Source organism: Anomaloglossus baeobatrachus, chromosome 5 (assembly GCF_048569485.1).
Source record: "Anomaloglossus baeobatrachus isolate aAnoBae1 chromosome 5, aAnoBae1.hap1, whole genome shotgun sequence".
Taxonomy (NCBI): Eukaryota; Metazoa; Chordata; class Amphibia; order Anura; family Aromobatidae; genus Anomaloglossus; species Anomaloglossus baeobatrachus.
In genome coordinates, this window is record NC_134357.1 from 79,233,165 (window position 1) to 79,248,641 (window position 15,477).

Genomic DNA, 15,477 nt, shown 5'->3' on the forward strand with positions numbered 1-15,477 from the left:
TTGATGAAGAGTCCTGCTGCATTCTTTAACTTTTTTAGCTGTTTGGACACTTCATTATGGAACCGCAGTTAGGTCTTATTTATAGATTATATTTTAACCATACTCCAAAAATTACCAAAAATGCTACTAGATCTTATTTTCAAGGTAGGTCTTATTTTTGCGGAAACAAGGTAGATACACAGAATTTCAGCCTTTTTAAGCATTTAACAAAATGTTAAAAATATATCTAAGGCTAGTCACCAAATGTTCCCGCTTCTTCAGAAAAACAAAGTCTAATCTTAGATGTTATGTGCAAAGCAGATAATCTGAAGATGTTCTTATATTGCCAACTGAATGATCTCCACATATGATAATAGTTTTAATATGACATTTAATGAAGCGTACCAAAAATAAAAAGAACTTCTAAAATATTTTCATTTTAATTTTGGGGGTTCTAATAAGGTTCGACTATATAAGAGGGGATTGGTAAATATTTGACCTTGAATATTTCACGCACACAAAAATAATCCTGTTGCTTGGAAATAAGTATTAAATTTGACAAGTGCTCTCGCTAATTTTTAATAAGAAAAGGGTCTGTCACTTTGAAATTGTGAGTAAGAAAGGTTATCCATGTCGAGTGAAGACTTGAACTTCCGCAAAAACTTTCCAAAGGAGTCCTGTCTTTGCAGGATAATGTGCTGACCACAATTGCCCTGCAAAAAAATAAAGTACAATTGGTCTTGATATTGTCAATCATCTGCCATATTATCCTGATTTGGCTCCATCTCATTATTTCTGTTTGAAATTCCAAAAGCCGCAATTTTGTACCCAGCTTCTCATTGTACAAAAATTTAGCAACTTTTCAAAATGTTTTACACCAAAATTCTGGCATAAACTCTTAGATAAATTGGGGCCTGTTGGGAGTGTATTATCAATGATACTCTCCAAGCGTGCAGCACAGTAACTGTGGGTTTTATTCAGGAACAATCAGGGTCAAATATAATCAGCTTCATAAATCAGCAAGTAATCATTTCTGTGTGTCTCTGTCTGCAGCTCTGCAGGCAGCTTCATCTCACATAGACACAGGAAACTAGACTAAGGGCGGCTTTGCACGTTGCAACATCGCACGTGCGATGTCGGTGGGGTCAAATGTAAAGTGACGCACATCCGGCGTCACTTTCGACATCGTAGTGTGTAAATCCTAGATGATACGATTAACGAGCGTAAAAGCGTCGTAATCGTATCATCGGTGTAGGCTTCGACTTTTTCAAAATTACGCTGCCGCGACAGGTACGATGTTGTTCCTCGTTCCTGCGGCAGCACACATCGCTGTGTATGAAGCCGCAGGAGCGAGGAACATCACCTTACCTGCCGCCGCCGGCTATACGGAAGGAAGAAGGTGGGCGGGATGTTTACATCTCCGCCCCTCCGCTTTGATTGGCCGACTGCCGTGTGACATCGCTTTGACGTTATACGACCCGTCCCCTTAGGAAGGAGGAGGTTCACCTGCTGCGACGGGGGCGGAGACTATCGCGTGCGTCATCGCAGCATCGGCTTGCGATGTCGCAACGTGCAAAGCCCGCCTAAGAGCATACAGTACCATCACCCATTCCCTGTAGACTGTGAGCCCTCGCGGGCAGGGTCCTCTCTCCTCCTATACCAGTCTGTTTTGTACTGTTAATGATTGTTGTACGTATACCCTCTTTCACTTGTAAAGCGCCATGGAATAAATGGCGCTATAATAATAAATAATAATAATACAGTCACATGTTCTTCCTATTACCTCCTCTCTCTCCTTTTTTTGGTGATCTAACTTTATTAACAACACACAAACCAAGCAACTGAACACTAATAGACAGGATTGGAGTTGTTGCACTAAACAGAGTATGCCAACAGGGCCATATTTTTTTCAACTATATATCAATACCTTCTCACATATATTTTAGCCAAGTTTCAATAGAATGCAATTCACCCCACTTAAATACAGTATAACCCTTCAACGTGGTACACCCAACTTAAGAAGTTATTACATATTGTAAGGATTTGGCATCACTTTATGATCAGTGGGGTATTGACCTCTTGGACCATCAATTACTTTGTCTGTGCAACTGGTTCGATTAACTTAAATCAAATCTGTGATCCATTTGAGGTTTTTTAGTTATTAATGTGGGCATACAGGTAGCATAGCGGTGAAATTAGCCAAACCTGTATGCCTCCTGGATAAGGGGCCATTTTGGAAAAATCCTCTTTTCTATCTTCTATCTTCCGGGCCTGTAGTGTGAGGAGCACGCCCGGAAATCCCACGCCTGCACATTCTGCATGCCATCCCTCTCTGCACTGTTCCACCCTTCTGTGGGCAGAGTATTCAATTTTGATGTGATCAGGCGCTGGGGAGTCACCGCTACATCACAGTGACTCCGCAGCGCCTGCGCACATCAAAATTGAAGACTGTGCCTACAGAAGATCAAAAAAGTGCAGGGAGAAAGACAGCAAGCAGAATGCGCAGGATTTCCAGCCACGCTCCTGACATCACAGGCGCATACTAAAGAGAAAAGGAGGAGAAATTGGGGATAATGGGATAAATAAGACCAGAGGCTGGCTTATCTTCTGGGCAGCACAAGCCCCATAGCCTGGAAGATAGAAGATATAAAAGATTTTTCCCTAACGACCCCTCATCCAGGAGGCATACAGGTTTGGCTAATGTCACCTGTATGCTGAAATTAAAGACTAAAAAAATAAAAAAAACACAAAAGAGTGACAGATTCCCTTTAAAGAGAACCTGTCAGCAGGATTTAGTAATATAAAGTAAAGGCATGGCCATAATTGCTCTGTTATACTTGAAAATAATCAGATCTGTGGTTTTTGTTTAATCAGCATCTGAAATTCTCTTCTCATGATATTACTGTGCATCAGGGTGGACTGGGGGTAGAGTCTTCTGCTCCTCCACCCCTACATCTGCCTCCTGTGTTTCTATGACAGCTCCCTAATTCTTCATTAACCTGCCTCCTTTTTTAAATATTGCGCTGCCTCCGTCATTGGCCTGGGCAGCGCTTGCGCACTTTGATTCTACAGTCGTTCGTCTGGTATTCAGTAAAAGGATGCTGAAGGTGGCACATGCGTGGATCGTGACTTGAATCTCGATCTGTGCATGTGCCACTTCTGGCGCCATTCCAGTCATGGAATCAAAGTACGCATGTGCCGCCTATTGCAATGACAGCGGCACAATATTTCAAAAAGGAGGCAGGTCACTGAAGAATCAAGGACCTGTCATAGAAACACAGGAGGCAGAAAGAGGGGTGGCGTAGCAGAAGAAGACCCTACCTCCAGTCCACCCCAATGGAAGGGTGGAGTAGCAGAAGAAGACCCTACCCCCAGTCTGCCCCAATGGAGGGGTGGAGTAGCAGAAGAAGACCCTACCCCCGATGCACAGAAATATCATTAAAAGAAAAGTTCAGACTCTGATTAAGAAATAACCACAGATCCGATTTCTTCACCCAAAGTATCAATTTAATCAGCATTACGCTACAATTTCATGTGCAATCTCATATGCTATGTGACACGCCCAGGTCGTATATACGATCTGCAGAGATCGTACATAGGTCATCTAGGAGCCGTCACACGTGCATATTCTATACGATGTCACATCGATCAATATCTCGTTAGCTCTAGGAGATCGTGTTTACGATGACACCAGCATATTACTCCCGTTTTCTGGGAATGAAAAAACAATGTCCAAGAGACCCAATGTATGACGCCGCCAAAGAAACGCACCAACGTCTCAGATGAGCACGCACGCGAGATTTAAACCGGACCGAAGACAGGGATAAATGATTAAAATTACACGAGTTGCGTACGCCTTATAAAGCATGAAGGACAATTCGTTACGCAGTTGGTAACACCATCATAACACTGGGCGTGAGGCATGGCGTGTAAAGACACGCCCGCGTCGCATATGACGTACATAAGAACGCTGATGCTCATCATTGGTAGAGTGTCACACGTTACAATATACCAGTTTTGTTCAACAAGACGAACAATATTTAGAAAATGAACGACGTGTATGCGATCAACGTTTTTACGAACAATCAGGGTCACACGTAGGTGTCACACGCAACTACGTCACGAACGATGCCGGATGTGCTTCACTTACGTCGTGACCCCGCCGACACATCATAAGATATATTGTAGCGTGTAAAGCCCGCTTTACAGAGAAATTATGGCCATGCCTTTACTTTATATTTCGTATTCTGCAGTGTTAAATAATATACTCTGTACATGCATTAGCGACTACAATAGTAACCTCCATGTCTCTCTTTAAAATTCCAATACAGGAACAGCTCCAAACTCCCCCGTGAGCATGCCCGAGTCACCGATCTCACCATCTGTCTCAGGATCCTGGAGCGATGAGTGTACCATCTGTTATGAGAACCTGGTGGACACGGTCATCTACTCCTGTGGACATATGTGTTTGTGCTACACATGTGGCCTGAAACTCAAGAAGATGAACAATGCCTGTTGTCCGATCTGCAGACGTCTCATCAAAGATATCATCAAGACATATCGCAGCAGTTAGGGCAAAGAAGAAGCTGGGTTAAATCCAAGGCGACCTTTTACAATTTTTTTTTTAAAGATAATCTTGAAGAATTCCGAGGCACTTACATCAGACAGTGTCTATAATGTTTCAACTCTGAAGTCAGCAATTCTGGAAAACAAGATATCAGGGAAGCATAGTCTTGTGATCATCCATCATTCTTTTGAAAACTTTGTATGGAGGTTTTAATATGGATCACTGGAGCTTTGGGATTTTTTTTTTTTGTTAATCATCTGAATTTAGATCTGGCAATCTTATTGGAAAACAAAAGTTGGAAATCCCGTTGAAGGCCAAAGTGTTATCAACAAGAATATTAAGCAATAGTTGCTAAGAACACCAGACCTTGTCAAAAGTTTCTCCGAAGAGACGTTAACCTTTTCATGGTGTGTAGGTGTAGATATTGGAAACTTTTTGTTGTTGTTGAAAAGTACCACCTAGAAAGATTTGAGCCATAGTGGGTTTTTCCAATGTTATTTTTATGTCAACAGAAATTAGTAACAGGTGCATATTTAGATAAAATATGTGATAGTTTTGGTCCCTTACGATGTGTATTGTGCTGCTCATGTAACTTGTATTAGCCATTTTTATAGACAGTAAAAGGTAGATGAACAGTTTGGTAATCACGACTAACTAATATGGTTTGTGCCCCAAATTCTCCAAGTACCGGTAACTCATCTTCAAAATTCCCGAAGTGCTGATGGTAACTCTTTCCTATTATGACTTAGACAATTGAGAGCAACCAACAAAATAAGAAAAAGAAAAAAAAAATTAAACAGAAGGTGCTTTCTCCCCCCTCCACCTCCCAAAAAAAAAAAATGCATTGACCAAATCATTTTGTCGTAATGATTGTTTGTTCTTTCTGTGTTAGGATGGGATATGGAATATTTAGTCACTCCTTTCAAATTTCCAGTGTTATCGACACATTTTTTAAAAAAACTAATCTTTTCATTTTTAGGATTGTATTATGGCGTGGTCATGGGACAGTTATGTATTATGGGTCATATATATATACAAACAGCCAAAGATCAGCTTATATGTGGTTAGCTAAATAAATCATTTTTGAGTTAGCAATGCATAGGAAGGGGTTAAAACACATTTTAAATGGGCCCAGGGTGGTGGTAAAATAAAAAAAACAAAGACTTGAAAACTAAAGATAAACAGCTGGGATGATTTAAGAAAACTTGCACTCACAGAGGGTTGGACCCGATGGCCCTTGAGGTCTCTTCCAACTCTACCATTCTATGATTCCATTCTCTGACCACTGCAGCCAATCAACACCTGCTGATGGACTGCAGCCTCACTTGTCATTGGAGCTGGATTGTTTTTTCCAGTCTGAACAGAATATGAAGGCTGAAGCACTTAAGGGCAATGTGACAGCCCCTGCCAGAAAAAGAAGGCAGGAGACTAGTAGGACACATAGTGAAGAGTACGGAGAAGTGGCTCCAGCCCGTTAAGCAAGTATTGATTTTTTTTCTATTTTCCCACCATACAGGGGCCTATGTAGCATGTGTTTTAAAGTTGAGGACAACCCCTTTACTAATTCTGGGTTGACATAGCCAAGTAATTCAACCTAAAAGTTGATTTCCGCATATTAAGGTATATGATAAACCTAAGTCCATCACATGCATATAGAAACCTGTCGAAACGCTCAGTTCGTAGCATCTAGTAGTGACGTCCTTAAAACTTGCCCTTGTGATGTCAATATTGTTGGATGAAATGATATGATGAATACTGGTCCCACCAGCTAATAAGGTCCTATGTTTTTGGGAATTTATGTCCTTTTTTCGGTGAGCTATTTTTGATTTTAGAGAAGGGACTCACACGACAAAGAGGACCCTTGACAATGAGGGTTGTGAACTTGCGTATTTTGGCCAAAATATTGACCAATACCTCATGTATTTTATAAGACTTTTATTGCACATTTTTTCATTTTTATACAGGATGCAACTGGGCCCTTTAGTGAATTGGAGTTTCCGCTCTTGTAGGGTAAAGTAATATTGCCGCCCGCTTGAATAGTATGGGCGTCATCAATGGGCTGTAAGCCGGACCCTGTGCATCACACGTACCTGTGTGACTGGCGCCCTATGGAAGCCTCATCTGTGTGCATTTAAAATACTAGATTGTAGGAGCTGAAAAGACAAGATAGGATCTTACCCGGGTGGGGGTGATGTGCAGTTAGGGCAAATACCACCCAACTGATCCATTTATATTACTAGACAGCCACCTCGTCCATGTATGGTGGGTTTGTGAGTGGTTGTTTCATCAGTATTTTGGACCTTTGTTTCTCCCACCTTTATCATGGGGGTCTACTGTATTCTGATAGTGCATCGGTAGTGTGACCTAGTGTTGGTAATGGCTGTTTTCTTTTTCTGTAATATTTTTTTAAAAAGTCCTATCACCAGCATGACCCTACCTTATTTATTTGGAAAATACATGAGACCACCAAAAAGTAAATCATTTATATAATTAGTGTACACCAATCACTGCTGTATAAATGGTATAGACAGAGTCGATCCCATGACTTTACCATGTATGCTGCCAGAGGGTTAACCAAAAATGCTGAGCATGCTGAGACCCTCTTTCCCCGAAGTTTAGGTCCAACACCTTCAGGAATTTGGATCATTACATAATGTTCTCATCACCTATCTAGTATTTATATTTTTAAGCTATATTCAGAAAATTCCCAGTATTTATTTTCTAGACTTCTGGCGACTTAGATAATATAACATGCAGGGTCATTCTGGTGTGAGGGTCTCTTTTAAAGGGAATCTGTCAGCAAGTTTTTGCTACCTCATCAGAGAGCAGCATAATGTAGTCAGAGAGATTCTGAATCCAATGATGTATCACTTAGATTACTGACTGACTGCAGCTGTTCTGATATAATCAGAGCTTTTAGAATTAGCAAACAGCATAAGAGCTGAGAGCTGTTCCCACCAATGCCAGGCTCTCTATAGAGATTGTACATTGACAGTGAGGTGTCAATCATTGGATTGGACGTGCCGGACTGCCTAGCACATGGCAGCTAGACCTAGCAATGATAATCACCAAGTGATAAAGTCTTAAGTGTAAGTAAACCATAGCACAAAGCCTGATAAGAGAGCCATAGATGATTTTTGTTTATTAACCCCTACAGCATGTTGTCCTCAGATTACATAGCAAAAGCCTGCTGGCAGATTCCCTTTAATAGTTTTAGTGATCTCAGCAATTGGCCAACTTGATAAATGTTGAATAAGGCTCTTCTGGAGTGATTGTCCTTTGTTAGGACCAAGGAAAGTGCATTGGGGCCTACTTCTTGAGACTGGTGGACCCTCCACATGGCACTTAACATGGGTTCTCTTTACACTGTTTTCTGAATCTTTTTCTAAATAAAAAAGGTTGACAAACTTAGTAACTTTGCTCTAAGGCATTCGACAATGACATCCCCATCTGCTTTCCTTGACACAAGTGTCATATAAAGTGGCTTTATAAATTTGGGCTCTCACGCCATTTGTGTATCTGCCATACAACCGGCATTATTGGCGTGGTAAGCCCCATTCATTGTACCTGTTCTCATGACGTCATGTGGGTTCTTTATGTGCGAGGTTCTGTATCCTGATTTTAAAATTGGTGGGAGGAAAGGAGCCATAAAAGTTTCCGAAATACAAAAAAAAAAAAAGATATATTTTATAGACATCAAAATTTGTGAGGCCTTTTTTCTAATAGGGAACATTAGAGTTCTGATAATTGCATGCGAATCAAAGGGATATATGAGGGTGATACGGCAATAAGACTGCATCGCAGACAGCCCTGAGTCTGGTACGCGTTTACTAGACTATTCAAGGATGGTGATTTCTAAATTTTTTTTGTTCAAAATGTATTTTTTATTTAAATCTGTGGGTTTATTTGTTCTCTAAAGAGGACGTTTTGCCAATAGCCTTGGGCAGAGTCACTGTGATGCGTTGTATGCCTGTTTTCATCACAGAATGCTTTTAAGCAAAGGCTTTATTTAACCCCAGACATCACTTATTATTATTTTCAGAAATTCATTCAGAGAAGCGAAATATGAATGTGCTGTTTTAATTCAGTACACAGAGGTCCAATAGTTTAGACCAAAGACATGTTGAAATATCTTCTTCGCCGACCTCAAATCCCCCTAAGGTTCCTTATCTCAATGTCTCAAAGAGATAACACTGTTCCTGAACTGATTGGTTTAAAACGGACAATCGCTTCCATCATTTTAACCTTTCTCATCTTTACTACTGAAGAAGATAATTTTAATATAAGAACGTATTTTAAAAAAAGCTGCAGGTCTTGTCAAGGTTTTATAAAAAATGTCTGATTGGCGCCTTGAATCCTTTTTCCTGGGGAATATCTGAAGACATCTCAAGCAAGGTTCATCTTCATGTGAAGGACTTTATATCAACTAGACGGGAATAATGTGGTGAAAAATAATTTGAGATGAGAGCAATTAGTTAAAGGGGATGTCCACTACTTGGACCTTCTCATTCACCTTGTTTGCCCCCGTAGAAATAAATAAGCCTATACTCATACTCACCATCAGTGCAGGCGTGGTTCGAGCGATGTCTAAAGCCACGTTCCCGGGGCTCATGTGACATATTATGGCCCCACCACCAATCAGCGCCTTGTGTCTGTCTTACTTCCTTCGAACATTTGAGCAGGAAGTCAGGCAGTGCTCACTTCCTGTTCAAACGTCCGAAGGTGGGGAGAAGGAAGTCAGCCCTAATTGGTCACGGGGCTCGCGTGTCATAATGTCATGTGGGCTCTGGGAATGTGGCTTCAGAGATCGCTAGAACTGCGGCTGCACTGGAGGTGAGTATAGACTTATTTATTTTTATGGGGCAAACAAGGGGAATAGGAAGGGGTTGTCCAAGTAGTAGACAACCTCTTTAAGGAAATTTTCCTTTTGGGACAGGAGCTTGTATTAACCCACAAGAACTTTCCTCCTTGAACTTTTCTATTCTTACATAGAAGGAAGAATGGTGGCAGGGCACACAGTCTAAAAAAAATACGTTATTATTAGTACCGATCCATCAACTATTAATAATGCCCCTTAATATTAACGCCAAAAGAGCTCCCCCCATTAACCCCTTGGTACCACAGCATTTACAGTGCTAGACTCCGGCTGCGATTGTTCAGCACCTTAATTGTTTCATGTAATGATGAGATTCACGCAAAAGCTGTGATTGACAATCAGATTTAACATCAAAGTAATCAGTCCACCCATCTCCGATCTAGCCGGGGTCAACATAAAAAATGCAAAATAAGATTTTTTATTTTTTTTTAGATTCATCCCTCACAAAGTAATAAAAGTTAAATGTTAAGATATCAAGACCCAAAATGGTATTACATTAGGAGTACTACTAGCACTTTAATCCCTGGAAGTAATTCCAGCCCCACCCCCCAACCAATAATAATAATGCATCAAAAAACTTGTTTAATCCACCACATGACTGCATCAATAAAGCTTGTCAAAGCCAAATACCAGAAATGGTTAAATATTCACGCTACTGATGGACAAGATACACAACATGTGAAGAGGACAAGCTAGGTAAGTATAATCCAAGTAGATGATTGTTTCTATGCGTTTCGAAGTAAAAAGCTTCTTCAGGAGTAAAACTACTAAAACATATTTTTGTCCTGAAGATAATCTTTAAATGTGTGGTTGACAGAATTAGTGTTGTGGCATTGACATTATTGATGTATCATTATATTAATTGACATTATATTAATTAGTTCACCCCATGGATTATCTGTCTCCATAAGGTGAAGATTGCAATAGACTACGCAATAGCAGTGTAGAAGATAAAATGTGGTTTACTTTGTGACTAAATTACTCATAGGCTCATACCAGTGTTCAAAGAAAACTTGAATTGTGACCAAAAAGTTAGTCCAATCTGCCCATTAATGTTTGTTTTTTTTTGGGGGGGGGCAGATTTTACACCATTTTTTATCCAACTCTGATACTGTGTCATTTATCCAACAATTATTGGATTTATTTATCTGAATATTCAGATGCAATTTTGTTATTTGCACAGTCCCCAGATCTGTCATTAGGAGCTGTGGGGTCATTTTAAGATGACTGATCTTTTTTTTTTTTCTTTTGCCCACTACCAATAATTAATGTTTTGTTCTCATGAGGGGTTTTTTTTTTGTTTGCAGGTTTATATAAATATAACTCGTTGACATGAATATTTTATGTAAGGGGAAAGGCCTGGCTCAACTGTAGCCAGTGCTCAGAAGTAAAATAATCCAGCAGTAAAGTGTAAAAAACTTCAGCACTCAAAATGAAAAAAGGATGCAAGTCCCAGATGTAATAAATCTGATTTTATTCATCAATTAGTGATCATCAAAAAAGACTGCGTCCAATATGACGTTTCGGCTCTTTTTGGCCTTAATCAATATACTGTCATGGAACGTGGGAAAAAAAGGGGAAAGAAGATCTTGTCAGTCTACAAGATTCAATATAGGCAATGTCACATCAATGGGTTAAGAATTTATGACAACTGTTACTTTCCCAAGTAATGGAATCGTCCAGGAAAACTCTTAATATAATGTTTGTATGGCAGAGATCTAAATTAGTAATGGGAACAGAGCACTGAGTTCCTCATAAGAAAGTCAGGTGCTTTTGAAGCAAGACCCTGATGGTGGTTGTGGTGGACGCCATATCACCCACCACCATCAGTGCATACTCTTGCTGCAAAAGCACCTGCAATTCTTAACCCATTGATGTGACATTGCCTATCCTGAATCTCATAGACTGACTGACAAGATCTTTTTTCCCCACACTTCATGACAGTATATTGATTAAGGCCAGAAAGAGCCGAAACGTCATATTGGACGCTGTCTTCTTTGATGATCACTACTTCATGAATATTGTATGGGCTCACACTTTGTAAGATATCATATATCTTGCAGAAAATTGATATGTGAGTGGAAGTAGTTGTAAGTGCCACACACACACACACACACACACACACACACACACACACTCTCACACACACACACACACACTCTCACACACACACACACACACACACACACACTCTCACACACACACACACACACACACACACACACCATCTTGACTTCAGCTTTAGATTCCTGCAATAAAGAGAACTTTTGGTGACAACCTAGTCACATCACATGATGTAAAAAAGATCCTTAAGCAGTGTTATCATCAGGATATAAACGCTGGAGCCCCAAGGAGAATGGAGGCCTTGTCAAATTGCCTAGTTTACTCTCCCTTCCCCCTAATGCCAGTCTTGCATACCAGACTGTCTCCTGTTCAGTTCTTTTAGACTCCTGCAATTAAGAGACCTTTGATTACATCTTGGTCACATGACTGTGAAGTCATCAAAGGTCCTTAAACAGTCTTAACCTCGAAATACAAACATTTGGGTCCCTAAGAAAGGGGGGCCCTGATAAATTGTGCAGTTTGACTCCCCCTAATGCTAGCCCTGGCTTTAAATATGGCTTATTTTTGGAGTAGGGCTTATATCTTAAACCCTACTCCAAAAATCCTGTAAAAAAACATGCCAGGGCTAATTTCTTGGGTTAGTTCTTATTTTCAAGGGAAATACAGTAGTACACAGGTTTTTCACAGCCATAATGAGCTCGTCTGCTTGAGACTTTTTCATTCATATCAAGAGAGAACCCATTTAATATGGATTTACTTTTTCGAACAGATAGGAAATGACAGACAGGTACACGCGTCAGAGGTTGGGGTCTCCGATTAGTCAGTACGACGTCAGTCTGTTTTCTATCTGCTCTGACTTGTTACTAGTTCTGACTTAATTCACTTGATTTATTGAATCATTATTACTGTTTTAATCAAACTCATCTCATTGTAATCACTCTTACGTGTGCGCGTGGATGTAGCGCTCATTGCTACATAAATATTCATGATTGGAGCAAGTCACATCTCTGACGCAGGAGACGCTTGAAGTTTCATTGTCATGTTAAAAATCACATGAAATGACACTAAATAATGCAGAATATTACTCATAGGACAAAGCCCCTTTTTTATACAATGTTTGCCTCTTTTTGTTCTAGTTTTTGGTGCTGCAAAAAAAAAAAAAATTACGCAAATGTATAAAACGTACAATTACTTAGACAAAAAAGAAAAGTTCCTTTGTACATTTGGTCACGAATTGAAGAAACTTTGGTCTTTCAAATCTTCTGTCATTTAATTGGTAGCTATACAGGTGAAGGATTTTACTTTCCTACATTTGTATTTTTTAAAGAAAGAAATGATAAATATTGCTAATAAAAGCTTAAAGGGGATGCCCATGGTTTTAAGAAATGTGGAATTCATAATAAAAATCCAATAAAATAAAAAGTCCTCACCTGTTCAGTTCCTTGCCACTGTAGTGATCTCCATCAGGTTTTGTTTAAGTAATGATTAACATATACATGACCAGTGCAGCCGATCACTTTCCAAGCCTCAGCAGTTTTGTGCCAGTGATTGGCTGCAGTGGTCGCACTCCAGGAAAATATAAAAAAAAAATCTTGCAGGGACCACTGAAATTACTGAGGATTAAACAAGTGAGTGTTGATTATTTTTAGATTTATTTATTTTTTTTTAATCCAAAACAACCCCTTTAAGGTGCAGGTTCACGTTTAAACACCAGTTTATATATAGATGTACTAAACAAAAACCTACAGGGACCACTGAGACTACGGAGGAGTAAGCAATTTTTAGCTTCTACCATTACTTACTGTTAGAATTTTTATTTTTATGTTCAATCTATTTTTATTAGGTATATTTCAAAAATTACAATAATCACCATGAACTTATATTGAAAACATTTACAATTGTCACATTTTTTTATTTTTAATCCAAGACAACCCCTTTAAGGTGTAGGTTCACCTTTAAACACCAGTTTATATATAGATGGTTTACAATCTCCAAACAAATTTAATTAATTCTCTTATATTAGGTTACTGCTTGTAAACCAAATGAAAGCTGCATTCACAATTCTGCAGACTTCAGAGCTGAAATCTCTCAGTATTCATTATCTGCATAGAGGCTAGTTTATTGGGTAGCTTTCTAATCTGCATAGAGGCTAGTTTGTTGGGTAGCTTTCTAGTCTGCATAGAGGCTAGTTTGTTGAGTAGCTTTCTAATAAGAGTTGTACTGTCTATATACCAGATGGTGTACAGTCATGTGAAATATACAATCTCCCAGAATACAGCAGCTCAGAGCAAACATTACAGTAAAAGAGCTCAGATAACTGTCAGGGAAGGATCTGTCTACATTAATGATGTAGCAAACAAGTGTAATCAGGCAATAATACCATTCAAATATAACCATAAACTTAAAGGTAGCCAGCCTTATGAATATAATGTATATGGCCATATGTAAAAAGGTGCTCAATGATGAAAATACAGTGGTGTCCAGTACCAAACAATTGGTGACCTATCCATAACGAATAGGAGATAAGGTGCATTATTTGGCCTTGGCGCTGCTGTGTCCCACCCTATACAGTGCCTAGTTTTCAGCTGATCACATATTGATGACCTCCAGTGATGAGCGGGCACTACTATGCTCAGGAGCTCTGTTCTTGTAATGAGAATAATGGAAGTCAATGGAGAACTTGAAGGATGCTCAAGTTTCCCATTGATTTTTATTATGCTCAGTAAACGAGTATCGGGCACTCGAGAATCAAAATGGTCATTAAAAGCATCGAACAATTCGCTCATCACTAATAACCTCCTATAGATAGGTGAATCATTTTTAGATCCTGGAAAATACTCAAAGGTGGGGGCTACACGGTGACTTTGGCAGTGACACATCCTTCACTCAATGATTGCACTATACTGCTGCTACATCGTATCATAATTTAAAGAGGTTGGCACTATTTTTCCATTGATGGCTTATCCTTAGGATAAGTCACAAATGTTCAATCAGCAAATGTCTGACACCCCGTACCCCTACCAATCAGATGTTGTTGGTGCCCGCGGCTGCAGCAGGCAGCAGAAATGCTCAGTTCCGGATCTGCTCCATCTACTGATAGCGGCCGGGTACTGCACTTCTGCTTCCCATTAAAATCAATAGGAGGTGGTTGTGCAGTATCCGGCCACAGTTATCAGTTGAGCTGAGCATTTCCAGCTGCCGTCACCATGAACATCTGGTCGGTGGGGATGCCGGTTGTTGTCCCCTGACTGATCAGACATTGATGGCCTATCCTAAGGATAGGCCATCAGTGTTAAAGTAGTAGACAGTCTCTTAAAGTGAATCTGGTGAGATGCTGAGACAGAAAAATTCTGAATTAATTGGATTCTTTGTGACTCAGGTGTGTCATGACCGTGGTCACTTGCTCATCGCAATCACTTATATTATAAAGCAATTTAGAGGCTGTAGATCTTCCTAATCATGGGCTGCAGTCTGTAAGCCATTAATACAACAATTTAATGTGAGGACGCCATGAATTAAGGTACCTATCGGTTTTAATAACTTGCCCCCTGAGGGTGTGTTCGCATGTAGGGGTCCTCAGAAGACCTGTGCCGCTGCGGTCTTTCCACTGTTTCCCTACACAATCGCATGCTTGTGGGAAAACTGCTGTTTCAGCTGCAAACCACGTGACGTGGCCATTATAATCTGTTTGTGCAGGGAAATAATGGAAACACCACAGCTGCACAAGGCCGCTCCGGTTAAAAATTGGAGCATGACCACAACTGTATAATAAGATAAGTCAATGAATTCACAAATCGCTGCTGACTACAATCGGGAGAAAACCAGAGCTCCATCAAAATAACAGGGAAGGGATATGGCATCACAAAGAAGCGGCAAACATCCAGAACAAGAGGGAAAAAAAACAGATCGAAGCACAGAATTACTTTATTTCCTAGTATCAGGAATTCAGTGTTTTTGATGCCCTTCATTAACCCTATGTTGTTACCAATCA

At 39.9% G+C, this 15,477-nt stretch overlaps 1 protein-coding gene across 3 annotated transcripts in view; it reads left to right on the forward strand.

Annotated features, from left to right (window-relative positions):
* Positions 1–11,376, forward strand: part of NEURL1 (neuralized E3 ubiquitin protein ligase 1) — a 395,339-nt gene extending 383,963 nt beyond the window's left edge. For all 3 annotated transcript variants that reach the window (XM_075348617.1, XM_075348619.1, XM_075348620.1), the window contains one exon: positions 4,311–11,376. In XM_075348617.1, the coding sequence (XP_075204732.1) occupies positions 4,311–4,552 (242 nt within the window). In that variant the 3' untranslated portion in view covers positions 4,553–11,376. The remainder of the gene's footprint in view (positions 1–4,310) is intronic.
* The last annotated feature ends 4,101 nt before the right edge of the window (positions 11,377–15,477 follow it).